General features: G+C 36.7%; 1 protein-coding gene across 6 annotated transcripts in view; it reads right to left on the bottom strand.

Moving 5' to 3' along the window:
- Positions 1 to 17007, bottom strand: part of Ahi1 (Abelson helper integration site 1) — a 133572-nt gene extending 116565 nt beyond the window's left edge. For 4 of the 6 annotated variants that reach the window (XM_070010717.1, XM_070010719.1, XM_070010718.1 and 1 more), the window contains exons 1-3: positions 16818 to 17007; positions 11938 to 12005; positions 9871 to 9995 (exon numbers count right to left, since the gene is read on the bottom strand). In XM_070010717.1, the coding sequence (XP_069866818.1) occupies positions 9871 to 9995; positions 11938 to 11947 (135 nt within the window). In that variant the 5' untranslated portion in view covers positions 11948 to 12005; positions 16818 to 17007. The remainder of the gene's footprint in view (positions 1 to 9870; positions 9996 to 11937; positions 12006 to 16817) is intronic. The other 2 variants (XM_070010722.1, XM_070010721.1) reach the window with 2 other exon arrangements.
- Between the last annotated feature and the right edge of the window lie 907 nt (positions 17008 to 17914).

Here is a 17914-nt window from a genome sequence, read left to right as displayed (position 1 = left end):
AAGGGTTCTTTTTCTTTCTCCATAATTATCCTCTAAAATCAAGTCTACAGCTTAACAATTACTCTGCAATTAGCCTGTGTACAACCAAAATCTTGGTAATCCAAATGATTATCTAGCAAATAATAAAATAGTAACTGCTAGCTATACTTCTTTCCCTAATCAAAATTATTTGAAATGAGAACTTTTTTAACAGAAAAAAGTATCAATGAAAGGCTGAAAAATCACAAAGGAATGTTATTAACTGGAAGTAAGTAATTAAGAGAAATTCCCAAAGGATTTAAACAGATAATTTAAGCGATATTAAGAGACTCAAAGCTAGGGGTGACTCACACACCTAATCACAGCACTTGGGTATGGGAGACAGGAGGATTTGAAGTTTTAGCCTAGCCTAACCTACATGGTTAAACAGTCTCAAAACAAAAATAAAAACAACAAAACCAAAATCACAGATAACAAGAGAAGACTGTTCCCAAAGGTAAGTGTGGTTTTAGAAAAACCATAAGGATCAGTCTGTAAATGATAGAAAACTTTGACAGAAAAAAAAAAAACCCTTAACATATATGTTGTAAAACAGAATGGGCAAAAACCAAACTTCTCTAAAAGTCAAAATCAAGATGATTTCTCCTTGATATGAATGAAATTACCAAAGAATACTGAAGTTCAATTATTAGAATTCCGTTGAAAAGCAATTCACTGCTCAAGAGGCTGAGATCTGAGGTTTGTGGTTCAAAGCCAGCCCTGGCAGGAAAATCTGAGTCTCTATATCTTCAATAAACCACCCAAAATCTAGAAATGAAGTTGGGGCTCAAGTGGTGGAATGGTAGCCTTGAGCAAAAAGAATCTCAGGGACAGCACATACGCCTTTAGCTCAAGACACACACAAGCCAAGCGCCGGTGGCTCACGCTGTAATCCTAGCTACTCAGGAGGCTGAGATCTGAGGATAAAGGTTCAAAGCCAGCCTGGGCAGGAAACTCCGTGAGACTCTTATCTCCAATAAGAGCTGTGACTCAAGTGGTATAGCGCTTGCCTTGAGCTGAAGAGCTTAGGGACAGCACCCAAGCCCAGAGTTCAAGCCTCGCGATCGACAAAAAAAAAAAAAAAAGACACACACACAGAGCAGTCAAAAAAACAGGTAGTATAGTAAAATATGGAAAAATATGGAAAGAACTAGTATCTCAAATATATATCCAATTTTTAGCATATTCAGGATTTCTTTGCTCACTTAAAATTTCCAAACTCTATCTCATCTTTAAAGGTAAATTATAGAGCCACATTTCTGAAAAAAAACTTTCCAAATTAAATGTAATAAAAATAGCTTCTCTTTAATTTTTAATTTTTTTGTTTTCTTTAGTTATAACCTTGAATTCTTATGATGTTAAAATGGACCATATGTAAAAAGTTTTCAGTGAAGACCAAAAATGAAGCACTAATGTAAACGAACAGTAAGAATACTCCTGAAAGAAATAATCACCAAGGAGATAACTAAGATTTAGAAGCAGTGTTAAGTTTTGGTCCCAAAGAAAATATTTTTAAAATTAAAGCTAATCAGATGAATCAGTGTTTAATTTATTTATTCTAATCTAAGTGAAAGTTATGAAGGTTTTATCCTGTTTCTTCTATCAGTTATATAGTTTTAGCTTGTATATGAAGGTCTTCACTGAGTTCCTACTTTCCAAACAAAATATGGCTATAATTTTTGTGTTGTATACAGATATCCAACTGTTCAAGGACCTTTAGTTAGAAATATCCTCTCCCTTATTAAATTAACCTTGATAACTTTTATCAAGAATTAGCTGATCAGGGTATGAGTGAAGCTCAATGGTAATGAGGCATGGGCAAGGAGTCAGGTTCAATTTCCAGCAAGCACCCACCACCACCCTCCACACACACAGACACACACACAGATACACACACACACACACACACACACACACACACACACACACACACACACACACACACACACACACACACACACACAAAGTAAAAGAACAAAGAACCAACTGATCATTTACACTGGGCCTTTTTCTAGATTCTATTTTGCTCTACTGACAAATACACCTATCAGGTTGTCTTAATTAAAATAGCTTTACAATGAGTCTTGAATCAATTGAGTAATTCCTTTTCTTTTTGGTCTGGTAGTTACATATCCAAATAAATTTTGTAATTGTTTCTACATACCAAATTGCTGGTAAGTTTAAATTGAACTGAATCAATAAAACTTTTGGAGAAATAAATTTAACAATATTGATTATTCCAAACTATGAACACAGGCACCTATTTATTTTCTTTTATTTTCAGCACTATAGAGCTTTTTAGTACAGATGTTACACATTTATGTAATACACTTATGCTTGGCTATTACATATTTTTGTTGCTATTGAACAATTTTTAAATTTTAGGTAATTCATTACCGGTAAATGTACTATTGCATTGGTCAAGGTCTACAATGTAATTGTAAATGCACACCATTAACATGCTTAAGCTTAAGACATAAGCAATTCATCATTTGTCATTAAATATGAAATTAGCTGTGAGATTTTTAGAAGCCTATATTGAAAAGGTTCCTTCCTACCCTTTTAAGAAATTTCACGGAAAGGTAATACACATTTCCAAGTCCCTCCCTTTCCCTTTATCTGCATTTGGGATGATCATGTTGTTTTCTTATTTAATATTTTGATATGGTGAATTACATTGAGTAATGTTTTCAATGCCAAAATAACAATGTATAACTGAGACAATTACTATTATTTATTTCCTAATCTCTTACTGGAGATCTTTGAATCTATCTTCCAGGGGATAGTGGTTGGTAATTTTCTAGTAATATCTTTGTCTGGCTTTGGTATCAGAGTAATTATTGAGCATTTAAAAAAAGAAAAAAGGAATGGTCCATAAAAGTTTGGATATAATGGTTACTATTCTTTCCTCCAGTGTTTGGTACAATACGTCAATGATAGTGGGACTAGTGTTTTTTGTGAGGTTTCTAAAAACAGATTCAATTTTTTTTTAAGATATGCAATATTGAAGTTATCTACTTCTTTGTGCTTAGACTTTGGAAGTTTGTGCCCTTCATGTACTTTATGCACTTAATCTCAGCTGCTAAATTGGTTATACTGAAGTAATTCACAATCCTTATTTTTTTTAATTTTAAATTATATTTTTATTATCTGTAATTAGTTGTATAAAAGAGTTACCATTCAACAAATCAGTTTATGATTATAGTGCATCTTGATCAATGTCACTGCTTTCATCATTCTCCCCAATCCCTCCCAAACCAATCGCTCCCCTTCATTTTAATTTCATAGGAGATGCATGGAATTTTATGAGTGCCTTTTCCTCGCCCCTTCTTCTGTTTGTCTATCCTCCTTCCCTAACACTCCCCACCTTTGAAGTACCAGTTTTCTGGTGATCATTTTGTTGGACTGTAAATCTAAGTAATTATGTGTTTGAATTATGTTCTGAAAATACCATATTACAGTTAATATATTTGTGTATATTGCATACTTTATTGTCTCTTTAAAGTCTATATTATCTGCGGTGAATATTCTAAGTTTCCAAACATTGGTAATTTATGTCTTCTATGTTTTTTTTCATGATCAGTCTGGTTAGATGTTGTACATAAGAACAACCTGGAGGACTTGATTGCTAAAACACTCTTTACAGGACTAGACATTGTCAAGCAAAATGAAGCCCTTGGAATGTTATATTTGACAAGAATTTTTTTATGGCAGAAGACTTGGGCCGCATTGTACCAATTTCACCAAAGAGTTAATGTCAACAATATAATTATGGTGGACATCTGACTTGGGATTGGGTGTTGACAATCAGAATAGCTAAGTCACACCTCTACCCATTTTTTTTATTGGTTATTTTTAGGACATTCTTGCATCCTGTCCCAGAACTTGTCCGAGTTGCCATCATCCTACTTTAGGCTTCTGGTTGTCACTCAGACCAAAGGCACATAATAATGGTGTGAGATGAATCTCACAGCTTTCCTACCCAGACTGGCCTGGTACTGCTGATTATCATTTCCCATTATCCCATGTAGCTTGAAATAACAGGTGTGTGCCACTGTTTCCCAAGTACAAACTGGGTGGGGTCTCTTGATCTTTTCTGCAGTGGCTGACTTCAAAGATCAATCCTCCTGTTCTCAGTTGTCCAAGTGACTAGGATTACAGAAGTGAGCTTGTTTTACTCTTATGTATTTGAAGCTCTATAAGTGGGTTTATATATATTTGTGATTATCTCTCTTATATATTGACTCTTCTATTGTAAAATAGTCTTCTTTACTGCTCTTTATCCTTGCTAATTTTATGTCCGAAAATATACTTTCTCTGATATCAATGTAACTACTTTAACTTTCTTTTTATAGTGCATATTATTTTCCCTTCTGTGAATTTTAACACGTATGTCTTTATATTTAAAATGGGTTTAAATAGTCTTTAGCTATTTAAAGACTATATTTAAACTAGTGTTGGGGCTTGTTTATTTGCCAGTCTGGAAACCTTTAACCCTGAATGGGTCTGTTTGCGCCATTATATGTGAAGTGATTTTTTTATATGATTGAGTTAAAATATACTCTTTGGTTACTTGCTTCTATTTTTCCTGGCTGCTTTTTTCTTCTCTCTCTCTCTGACTGCTTGCTCATATCATCACTGGAGCTTTAGCTAGGCTCTCCTTTTCTTTTTGGGTGATTACTCCAAGTCTTACAAATCTTTAACCTGTATCTGTCTACCTTCAAAATGCTATTTCACATCTATTTTAAGAAACCTGAAGAAGGGGCTGGGAATGTGGCTTAGTGGTAGAGTGCTTGCTTAGCATGCATGAAGCCCTGGGTTCAATTCCTCATTACCACATGTACAGAAAAATCCCAAAGTGGTCTGTGGCTCAAGTGGTAGAGTGCTAGCTTTGAGCACAGAAAGGCCCTGAGTTCAAGCCCCAGGACTGGCAAAAAAAAAAAAAAAAAAAGAAACCTGAAGTACACTTCAATTTATGTCCTCCCAAATTTGCATGTTGTCCTACTTTTCACTTCTTCACATACTAAAACTGCACAATGATCATTATTCTTACTTTAAAACTTATCCTTTAAGATGTCTTAAAAATAAAGTCCTCTTTATATTTACTATTTATGTACTCTTTGATGTAATTTCAAATTTCTATGGTTATGACCTTTATCATTTCTTGTATATCAAGATTGCTGGCAAAGAATTACTTCAGCTTTTAACCATCTTAAAAAGGTTTTTATTTTACCTGACATTTGTCTTTTTGATATAGAATCCAAGGTTGACAGTCCGAATTGCAGTAATTGTGTGTGTGTGAATACTGGGGTTTGAGGTTGGTCCTCATGCTTGCTAGGAAAGCATGTTTAGTTATGAGCCACACCTGACTCCTTTGCTTTATGCTTCTGCTTAGGGTTGGCCTTGGGCTATGATCCTCCTACGTCTGCTTCCCACATAGCTGGGATTATATACATAGACTACCCTGGGCAGCTTGGTTTTGTGGGTGTGTGGATGTGTGTGAGCAGACTTGCTGGTACGAGGATTTGAACTCAGGGCCTCCAGCTCTTGCTCAGCCTTTCACTCATGGCTGGTGCTCTCCCACTTGAGCCAAATCTCCAGTTCAGCATTTACTGGTTAATTGGAACTAAAATCTTTTTGCCTGTGCTGGATTCAAATCATGATCTTCAGATCTTAATTTGGGGCCAGAGTCACCCACATCTTGCTCTAACTTATTTTTTGAAACAGGACCACAATACATTTTTGGCTAAGTTGGCCTTGAGTCTTAATGCTCTCTTTTTTTTGGGGGGGGGTAGTCAGTCATAGGGCCTGAACTCTGGGCCTGGTCACTGTCCCTCAACTCTTCAGCTCAAGGCTAGCACTCTACCACTTGAGCCACAGAGCCACTTCCGGCCTTTTCTGCTTATGTGGTGCTGAGGGCCGCATGCATGCAAGGCAAGCACCTTCCCAGCCCCTCTCAATGATCTTATTGCCACCTTCTGGGTAGCTGAAATTATGGGCACATCACCATGCCTAAATATCTACCAATGTTTTTAAAACATTGTCATTGTTTTATAGCTAGAATTGTTTCAGATAAATCTGGTGCTGTGCTTTATTCTCCTGTACAAAATACTTTAAGGATTTCAACCATTTCACAATCAATTTACAAACTCACTGATATTTAACAATCAGCTGTCATGAGCTGGGACAGGCTCCAATATTGTATTCTATCCAGTCTATTTATAATTTCATATATAATGCTTTTAAGATCTAGAAGTTTGACTTATCTTTTTATATATCCTATTTGTCTCTTTTATATAGTTGTCTCCTAGCGTTTGTTTCATGTACCTTTGGGTTATAGGTCATATTCTACTATGTTCACTTGCTTAATCATTCATTTATTTGAAGACAGGATGTTGCTATGTAGACTATATTACCATGCTGGTCTTGAACTTACTATTATCCAGCCGATACATTCTGAGCTGGGACTACATGCGCATACCACATGCCCAGTCAGCTTACCTTTCTTCTTAAAATCAGATATTATGCATTTTACTTCTGGCTGCAAGATTTTGTTGGGATTCCTTAAATATATTTGGCTTTGCCACATGCTACTTGAGTATGATCCATTTGAGGTCCTATTCATCTCCTGTTAAGACTGAAGTTCAATATTTGATTTCGATAAAGCCAAAATTATTCTAGATTTACAAGCTAATGCCTAATTATCTTCCAATAATTTAAAAACATTGTGTCATTGTTTTATAACTAAAATTGTTTCTGATAAATTTGATGCTGTGCTTCATTCTCCTGTACAAAATAAGGATTTCAACCATTTCACAATCCATTTACAAACTCCCTGATATATAACAATCAGCTGTCATGAGCCAGGGCAGTCTCCAATATCTTATTCTATCCAGTCTATTTATAATTTCATATATAATACTTTTAATATCTAGAAATTTGACTTGATCTTTTTATACATCCTATTTGTCTCTTTTATATGGTTATCTCCTAGAGTTTGTTTCATGTACCTTTGGACTATAGGTCATATTCTACTATGTTCACTAATGCCAGATCAGCATTTACAAAATGAAATATATAGTTTTATTAATACCTACAAAATGCCCAGAAAATTTTCCCTTTAAAAATCATGATACCAATATTATCTATATATTTCAACAACAACAACAAAGGGAAAATTAAGCCATATTTTTCTCATTCTCATTGTTTATATTACATCAGCTTTCTGTCTTACATGTCTCATTTTATTCTTACAACTTTAACTGTGGTATTTTTTTTGATTTACAGTTTCCCCCATAATATTGGTATCATGATTTTTTTTTATTGTGAAAATACTGTATAGAGGGGTTACAATTACATGGGCAAGATAATCACTACATTTCTTATCAAGCTGGTATCATGATTTTTAAAGGGTGGAAATTTTTCTGGGCATTTTGTAGGTATTAATTATTCTATATTTTCCCTTGTCCTTTAAATTTTTATAAAGTCTGAAATGCAGTTGAGGTCTGTTTATATATTTGTAATTTTTTTCTCCTGAAAAAAAGTTTCTTGATACATTAGTCATCTCATAACACTTTAGATATTTTAACTTTAGAAAAGTTTCATCTGATTTTTTAAAAAAACTTCTTCTCTGTTCCATTAGTACTAGAAATAACAGTTATTTCTTTCATTTTTGGTCATGGAAGAATCTCACATTTGTTTGATGTCACTAATTAGATTTTTCCATGATATCAACCCCAGTTTAGACCTAGCCTATTACATACAAAAGAAAATCTTGTTCTTTATCCAGAGAGGTCCAATCTTTTCACCTTTCATTAAAAGTAACACTGAATTGTGTTTATTAGGAGAGTAAACTCTCAGATTGTCAATGAATACTGTTTCCACCATTTACTACGTAACTTATTTTTTTATTTTTTGTCTGTCATGGGGCTTGAACTCTGGGCCTGGGCGCTCTTCAGCTCAAGACGAGCGCTCTACCACTTGAGCTACAGCACCACTTCCTTTACTACGTAACTTTAGGCAAGTTACTCTATAAAGTTACTCTGTATCTGTAATTTAGTTTCCCTATCCGTTCACCTAAAACCTCATAATTATGTTTTATATTAAATGAAAATAAAGTGCTTATATAATGTTTAGAAGACTGCCCCGAGACAAGACTCATGTATCTAGTCAATGAAAGTAGGTATTCTTACCTCTTCTACTTTCTGGAGTTAAAAATTATTTCAAAAATATTGTTTTCCTTATAAGCTCTCCTTCTTTTGAACTAGAGCATTTCTTCTTATTTTCTTTTCCCTGGTATATTTATTTCTGGAAGCAAATCTGTTTGGTATCTGCCAAGAGAAGCTTGGTAGATTAAACCTAGTGACTTCACACTTCTATGCCCTCAACATCTAAACTTAAACTTAGGTATAGGGTATAAATTCTGCCCAGATTCCAGTTATCTACTTCATTCAGAATTCTTGGCTTAAACTTTTAGCACTTTGTTCATGGGTTATAAAGTCCATGGGTGGTACCATACTATATACTGGTACCACCAGACAAAACATAGCAGAAAATATTGCTCTATTTTAGAACAGTATTTACTATGGAAGATAATCAATCTGTCCCATTCTAGCACTACATTGGTGTAAGTGGTACATGCATATTACAAACTTTCATTTGCTTATGGCTGGATTCTGGCCAATGTTACAGCTTATTTATGTTTGTATTACCTGAGCATATAGGTATAGTGATGCATACCAGACAGAATACTAACATAAGTTTCATCTTAGCATACATATAGAAAGTGGTGAAACTTTCTTAAATTTCATATGCTTTTAGGCTAGTTGTACTTTGGCATTAAAAATCTTCATCATAATGATTTTTGGAAAAAAAAGAATGTGTGTGTGTGTGTGTGTGTGTGTGTGTGTGTGTGTGTGTGTGTGTGTGTGTGTGTGTGTACACAAAAGATTATGGTCAAAGGAGAAAGAGTAAATTGAAATAGACAGGTATGAAGAGTGAACAGTGTCCTCACTGTGGATGTTATTAGACTCTTTATAATACCAATGGAATCAAGTTGTATACAGTGGCTATTTGTTGAGAAATGTTTTGAGTTTTGTTTTTTCTTCTGTGTGTGTACTACTGGGGTTTGAACTTAGGGCTCTATGCTTACTAGGCAAATCTATACCACTTGGGCCATGGTCTTAAACCATTTGGTTTGTTTTTCTGATAGGGTGTTGTGAATTTTGCCATGCCTGGTCTGTTCTACCATCATACCTATGTCTCTTGCACAGTTAGGATTAAAGGTTTTTCCTACCATACCTGTCTTGTTATTGAGAGAAGTCACAGTATCTTTTTGCCTGCTTGCTTCAAACTACAATTTTCTTGATCTCAACCTCCTGAGTAGCTGGGATTACTGGCACAAACCACCATGACAGGCCAAGTTCTGTATTTTTAATCCTTTCAAGTATACCTCAAACATAAACATAATTACTGCTTCATGGTACCAATGCACATAGTAAAAAAATTAAGCCTCAATAAAATCAAGCCATTAAGTATTGAAGATATTATTTCCTATATTGTTCACAATTCTGAAATTAGAAATATATTCCTCAAAACATGATATGGTAGTTTGAATTTCCTCATGTTTTGGTCATCTTCACCGATGTGTCTAGTTTGTGTAGGATAGCAACACTCAAGACCAAATTAAACAATCTAAGAGTGGTATGGTTCTGATGTAAACTTTATTTACCATTGGTTACCAGTCACAACACTGACTTACTGTTTTAATTTTCAAAATTCCATACAAGCTTAGTACAAAAATAATTGTATACATATATTTAAGTCACCACAACTGAATGATCAATTACTCACTGAGATCTCTTCTCTAGATTTGGCAAGTTTTTTCCTTAATTTTTTCCTTTCATGTATTAGATCACTGTGGGCCTTAAGTAATTCTTCAAAGCAAACTTTGGTTTTTATTTTGGCTTCACTCTCGACTACAAAAGATAAAGACTCCTGTCATGTTCTAAACAACTGAAATACAACAATACCTAAATTACTATTGTGTTAAGGGATAAAGTCTTATAGATACCTACATGTATAACAACTGAGTCTAACTTTTACTTTTAGTTCTAGTGACATCTCAATCACTTCTATCTCTCTTTCCCTTTTTGTCACTTCCTATAAAGGTTTCCTTTGATAAGTCATGTTTTACTGGTAATGCTCAATACCAGCTACCATTATAGGCCACATAGCCTTAGAGAAGTAACTTAAAATCTGTAAACTTTGTCCCATTTGTTAGGAAATGGAAAGACTTGGAAAAAACTATATTAAGTGAAGTAAGCCAGGCCCAAAGAAACATAGGTCTCATGGTTTCCCTTATTTGCAATAACTAGTATATGTCTGAGACAAGCAGAAACAGTCAGATAAGTTGATGTTAGGTGAAATGAACCCCAAGATAAGGATTCAAATGTTTTTTCTTCCTTGCAATTGTTTCTAACATATTTATAAGATGATTTCTATGTTGCTTTGTATGTCCCTCCCCCATGGTATAACCCATTTTCACTGTATTCGATGTTGGCATACTTTGTGGAGGGGAAGGGAAAAAACAAATTGTTTAAATAGGGATACAGGTGGACCCCCTGCAACAATGAGATGTACAAGATGTTATTTCGAAAACAAACTTTACAGCTTTGGGGGGAGTGGAGCAGGGAGATGGGAAGGATGGTAAGGGGAAACAAAGGAGGAGGCAACAATGCTTGATAAGAAATGTACTCATTACCTTTCTCAGGTAATTGTAACCCCTTTGTACGGTATTTTCACAATTAAAAAAAATCTGTAAACTTCATTTTCCTTACTTGTACAGTCACAATAATTCTATCAAAGATCCATCTACATGAAAAACAACTAATACTTTCCCAGCTTACAGCTGACATTTAACTAATAATATTTTTTTCCTTTAAAACACAAATCAGGTTATTCAATGAATTACTGAAGATTTCCCATTTCACTTAGAATTACACAAATCCTTGGGCTGGAAAGGTGGCTCAGTGGTAGAGCGCTTGCCTTGCATGTATGAGACCCTGGGTTCGATTCCTCAGCACCACATAAGCAAAAAGAAAAAGCTGGAAGTGGCGCTGTGGCTCAAGTGGTAGAGCGCTACCTTGAGCTGAAGAGCTGAGGGACAGCGCCCAGGCCCAGAGTGCAGGCCCCACAACCGCCCCCCCCCCCACCAAAAAAAAAAAAGAATTACACAAATCCTTTATATCCTCATAGGATTCTCTACCTCCTGACTTGATTACTTCTAGTTTCAAATCATGACAAATGTTCCCTTGGATATCTCTATCTTGCTTCCCTTTTCATAGCTCTTTTGTCAGAACAAGTTCCTTTTCATGTGAATGGTGAGCTGTTACCTCTAAAAAGGACCACAGTCTAAAAGGTCTAAATTTTTCTGATTTCACTTAGTAGTTATTCTTTGCCATATAGCATGTAGCACTTAACTCAATGGAACATATATAATCCTGTGCATATCTAGGTAAATAAATATGTTGTCTACCTCTCCCATTATACTATTGACTTCAAGGGTCTCTAGCTGCTACTTATCAGTTTTGGCTAGCGCAGAGTAGGGAATTACTAAATATATTTCAATGATTAAATAGTGAATGAACAAAGGAATGAATGACCTAGAAAAGTTATGGGCAAACTATGGCCTATTAACTAGTCATTTGATTTTGTAAATAAAGGTGTACTGAAACCAGATATGCTCATTTAAACAAGAATTATTATATATGCTTTCATTTTGATAGTCACTACAGAAGATGTAAAGTCTAAAATATATACTATCTCGATATGTTTTAGTTAATGACATACACTTTGCTCACTTATTTAAGAATTCCTTAAAATATGAATTTTACACACAAATTTTATAGGAAGTCTTACCAGTAGACATGTCTCAGGTTTATGACGAGCACTGATAAATAATGCAAAACATTGACTCAATCAGTATCCTATTAAAACAAAAAGGATTTATTTATAAAATGAAACTTCCAAATAAAAATTCTAAATCATGCCTAGATTATGCCATGACAATTCCACTATTTTCCCAGGTTTCAAACAGTAATGCTACATTCTCTTATTCCAATCTTATGTGAATTACTTGAATTACATCTGAATATGTTCTGAAATTAGTTAATCAAATTTGAAACAAAAAACATCAAGGAAAGCAATAAATAGCAAACAGTATGAGAATACATGTTTAAAGTATTTTAATAAATTGTAGAACATTTTAATGTGCTTTTTCAAACTATTTTAAGACTAACTTTTCCAAGAGCAATTATTAAAATACATTAACAAATACATTTGTGGATAGCAGTTAGATAGTAAATTTAAATGTTTTGGTCCTTTTCCAAGGAAATTATGCTTTAATAGTGGATGGTAGGCATCTGTACCATCTTCCTCTAATAAATACCTTGTTATGTATTATGTCGGCGCTATGGATAACTCAGGGTAAACTCAGCATATATATTCCTGAATTGCCAACTTTACTTAAGTATGGGGTATACATCTAAAATGAACATATTAATACCCACATGTGGGCATTATTCATACATTTTATGAATAAAATTGAAGCTTGTTTTTAAAAAGGAAGGTCATATTTTGAACTGGCTCAGACAATATTAGCTTATGTTCCAATTCCCTGGGGATCCATTTCTCATTCCTCTAGCAGAAAAATCTGAGAAGAAATGTTAAAAAAAAAAAAAAGAAAAAGAAAAGAAAAGAAAAAAAGGATAATTACAGATATATATTGTTTATGTGAGTTAATTTATAACATAAATAGATCATTAAATCCAAGGAGTGAAAACTCAAAATTTTATCGATAGAAGCCTGTATTACTGTGTCTAAAGATATTATTCCAATTAGCCTGGTCATCTATTTTCCAAATTCATGCCAAATTAGAAAAATGAGAGTTTTCAAAGGTAAGTGCATCAGTAACAGAAGCCTGACAACAACTGGGAGAATTACAAATAAAATAAGAATTTTTAATACTATTCTTTGTTAACTCAATATACAGGCAAACATCTGACTATGAGTAGCCCATGTAAATGTAACCCCTCTATACAGTATTTTCACAATAAAAAAATAAATAAAAATTTAAAAAAAAGATTTACTTGTATTTGACACATGTTTTCTATAGAGCAGAAACTTTATATGCCATTTTACAAATATTAAATCACTAAAGAGGCAAGAGAAAGAACCAAGAATTATTTTCATGCCTTTAAACTAAGACAAATGGACCTATAATATTAGCTGTATTATAACACAGTATACTGGATAGATTAAAACTCAAGTCCTAGAATTAATTTCCCCAAAGCCACCTGTGTGATTCTGGAAAATTTGCTTTCTTAGCTGTTAAATTAACCTGATGTGGCTCCTCAGAGGTTTGCTGTAAGGGTTAAGTGATTTACAACTGCATTGCAGGCTGGGCAAACATGAATAAATATTAGCTATAATATTAATTGGGACTTCTTATACAGTGAGCTTAGTATGAACATGTAATTGAGTATTTGAGACACTGAGCAATGCTGAGCATTAGCTTCATTAACAGATCCTTGGATTCCAACCTCAGTTCCACCTGCCAGAAGACTTATCTCCACAGACCTAACCTTATTTGTCAAAAAATAATAATAGTAAATCATTCACAGGTTTTATGAAGATTAAGTGAGAATATGCAGATAAAATTCTTGGGACATTACCTAGCACATGTCAAGCTTTCAAATGTATACATGGAAAACAGTAACAGCAACTATCATGGTATTATTATAGTAGTAATAATTATGTTTAGTACAATAAATAGAATATATAAATGTAGCAAGAATATCTCCTGAAAATTTGAGAAGCACTTGTATATACATGTAACATACATATATACATATATAATCATTTATATATGTACATATGTACATATATGTAAAGTACCACTTTATGTATATTTATACATATAAATGTATTTATATCTTTTAAAACATATTTATATATTTTATAAATATATGTATTTGTATATAAGTGTATTATATATGCTTTATAAATTACATATTCATTTCATATATTATACATATATATTCATGCACACTAGAGACAAGAAAAAAATTTCAAAAGAACTCTTGAGGCCCATAAAATAAAATGTTTATGAAGAAGCTGGTGAAAAACTAGAAGAAATAGTACATGAGAAAAAGGTTTTAAGAAAGGTGGGCTACATTTGTGTGGTGTCAAAAAATGCTGCAAATTTTGAACAATGCCACTAGATCTATAATCAGCATCTATAATAAGTCACATGAAGACAAATAAAATTGACTATGAAAGGGCAAAAACCTGGTAGCCATAATCTCAAAAAAAAAAAACAAAAAAAAAAAACAGGAAAGTAGGTAGGGTATGTTCTCTTAAATCCATTGTCCTTTAAATCCATGACAGAAGTAGAAGCTTTGAGAGACAAAAAAAAAAGGGTTTTGTTGTTTAAGTTTGCTAAGAATATAGCTTACTTGCTCAGCAGGCACCAAGGGCCTAATTTAGATCCCCAGCACTCCCTGCATCCTTCCACCAAAAAAGATTGTTTCTACTCCCCAATCACCCACCCTTTTTTTTTTTTTTTTTTTTTGTCCGGTCGTGAGGCCTGGGTGCTGTCCCTCAGCTCTTCAGCTCAAGGCTAGCGCTCTACCACTTGAGCCACAGCGCCATTTCCGGCTTTTTTCTTTTTGCTTATGTGGTGCTGAGGAATCAAACCCAGGGTCTCATGCATGCAAGGCAAGCACTCTACCACTGAGCCACCTTCCCAGCCCCCACCCACCCTTTTTAAAATCTAAATTGAACTCTACATTGCAACCAGAGTGAGTTTGTACAATATGAATGCAACTTTGTCATGTGTTTAAAACTCTTCCTTAGCTTCCAGCCACCTACAAAAAAAATAGCTAGTCCCTACCACTGAAGTCCAAAGTCATTTATGAAATGACTCTTTGTCTTTGTTTATACTATGTATAAAACACTTATTTGGCACTCCTCAATGTGCCAAATTTGCCCTTAGTACAATTCCCTCTGAGAAATGGCTTTCCCTCCTTTGCCAGTGAAAACTGGCCTTTGACATTTAAATGTAAGTGATACTTTCCCCTAAGTCCCTCCCGTTCTTCACCTGCTCCCAGGATCCTTTTATCATTTATCTGTTTACCTCAATTCTGAATTTTCACCCTGGCAAAAATGTTCTGTGACTCCACCCCCAACCACCAGCACCATCACACTGCTAGCTTTTGGGGGATCAAGCCAAGTGCTCCCTTTACCTGGTATCCTAATTTTTAAAAAAGAAAGAAAGAAAGAAAGAAAAGAAAAAATGGCTGTAAAATTATTCTGGTGTCAAAAAGGCTGGGGATTAAATTTGTATTGTGTCGCTTATTGATGGGTGGTGCTGGGCAAGCTACTTAATTTCACTAGGTGTTTTTTTTTTCTTGCCTGGCAAATTAAAATGGCACCTACTCTACTGTGAAAAGAAAAAAATATCAAAAAAAGAAAATAAAACACATATTTCAGGTGCTAAATAAAATTCCTTTGTCCATTTAATAAACACACATAATTATATAATAAACTGATAGATGAAATTATGAAAAATATGCATTTACATTATTTGTCATTATTTAATAGTCTAATGCACATCTGAACTAATGAGCACTTAGAATAATTTAGTCATAATACAACAAACACATTACAGAAATAATTCTCTCTTAATGTACTACAGCATATAATGGAAAAATAACTAATATTTGATTAATGACATCTGCAAAAATTAAGGTTAACCTTAACAGAATCCCTGAATTTCATGTATACCATAATTCTTAAATTTCTCCCTTCAAAGTCTTTTACAGAGCTTCTAGAAAATACTGCGTAGGAAAATTAAATGGATTGCGTTTCATTTTCTTCTGCTCTGACCATCTGATTACCACGCAGTACGTGACTCGACATCAAGGTAAGGAAAAAAGCAGGCTTGCTTAATTCATTTTTTAAGCAGAATTTTGTGAAACAAAAAAAAAATCCTATTTACATAATTCAATGACGAAATCAACGACAGTTTTCCTAAATAAACAAGCTTTTAATTAGCGTTTAAAAACACTTTTGACATTCAAATTTCTTTCTAATATTCCAAAACAATTCCCTGAGTCCCTCCTCGAAAGCAAATTCCCCCAGCCAGCCTAGGCAGTCGCAGCGATCGTTACTGCAACAGGTGAAAAACCTGTTAGCATCCTGTTCTTTGACTAGGAAAAAGCAAGACTGAAAAGCTGCGCCAAGATTCCGCGTCTACATTTTCTTTCCTGTTGTTATGCATACCGAAGCGACTGACTAGCCATCTAATTAATTGAACACACTGATCACCTTTTCTCCGATGTAATTAAGAAGACATTTCACAGGTTCAAGATTCTGCACCTTCTAAAAGGAAATAAGTATACTTAGTCCGGATCATGCTTGGACAGCATTGAAGCTTTTAAGTAGGGAAAAAGAAAAAGGATTAATTGGGAAAAGCAGAGGTAAATGTCCTGGGTCAGAGCAGCACGCTGGACAGCCTCGGTGATCCGAGACCGCCCGAGAAGGTGCGCGGTGGTAACCGCGCGGACCGCATCCCTCGCCGGGGAGGCCCCGAGGCGCGCGCGGCCTGCGGGGTGCAGCTCCGCCTCGCGCCCCCCGCCTCGAGTAGCCCCCCACGCCGCCGCCCCTCGAGGAGCCGGGGCAGGCCGAGCCTCCAGAGCCGGGCTCCCGCCACAGCGCACCCAGGAAGCGGTACTCACAGAGAGGAACGCGCGGCGGCGAGGCCTGTCCCGTCCGGGATCACAGCCGGGACGGTGCGAATAGCTCCCTGCGCCCGGCAGGGCAGGGTAGGGAGGGACGGAGGGAGGAAAGAAGGCCGCAGCGCTGGCAGCTCAGTCACCAGCTCCCCGCGCTCTGGGCTGCGCGAGCGAACAGACCCCCGTGCCGCAGTGCGGGTAGCGCGCCTCTCGCTGACGTCAGGCCAGCCTACGCCGCGGTTCCCATGGTAACCAGCGGAGGCCCTCACAGGGCTGGCTGGACCGCGGCCGTTCCTGGGCGCCCTCTTGCGCGTCCCCGCCCCCGCGCGGTGCTGAGAGGTGCTGCAGTGCGGCAGACTCACGGCTCGTGCCCGCGGGCTGTTAGCCTGCCGGCGAGCGCGCGCGCGCGCACGCACGCACTCGCATTTCCCCACGCGCGTACCCGCGGGAAGGAAACTCCCGCCACCCGGAGCCGCGGAGGCGCGGCGCGAGCGCTGAGGAGGGGCTGGGGCGCGTCCCGGCCTTCACCTCTGTAAAAACTTGGCGGCTGGGAACCGTCACCAGCGCCGGGATAAACACACAGGTGGCCTCGCCAGACGGAGAGGCTGTGCTGGAAGCCGCCCCGGGTAAGAAACATGAATGAGTGAGGCAGCGGAGCCCCGAGACAGACGGACTCGCCACCCCCTCACACGCCTGGCGCCCGCAACCAACTACAGGGGGATTCGTGCCCGATCCGCCTGGCGCCGCCAGCTCCCGCAGTTGAAGCAAACATTAAACGAACGTCATCTTTTCTTCACGTTGCCCCTCCCTCTAGTGCAGAGTTCTGTTGCGGGCGCCATCTTGGGCTCCGATCACCCGGATGGAAACCACGACGTGCGTGGTCTTCCTCCCTCCCTCCCTCCCTCCCTCCCTCCCTCCCTTCCTTCCTTCCTTCCTTCCTTCCTTCCTTCCTTCCTTCCTTCCTTCCTTCCTTCCTTCTTCCTTCCTTCCTTCCTTCCTTCCTTCTTCCTTCCTTCTTCCTTCCTTCCTTCCCTTTCTCCCTCCTACCTTCCTTCCTGTCTTTCTGTCTTTCTGCCACTCCAAGTACAGATCCTTTTCCG

Source organism: Dipodomys merriami, unplaced genomic scaffold (assembly GCF_024711535.1).
Source record: "Dipodomys merriami isolate MVZ:Mamm:240054 unplaced genomic scaffold, mDipMer1.0.p SCAF_8, whole genome shotgun sequence".
NCBI classification, from domain to species: Eukaryota; Metazoa; Chordata; class Mammalia; order Rodentia; family Heteromyidae; genus Dipodomys; species Dipodomys merriami.
Note: the sequence above shows the minus strand (reverse complement) of the source record. Positions and strands in the feature narration are given on the sequence as shown.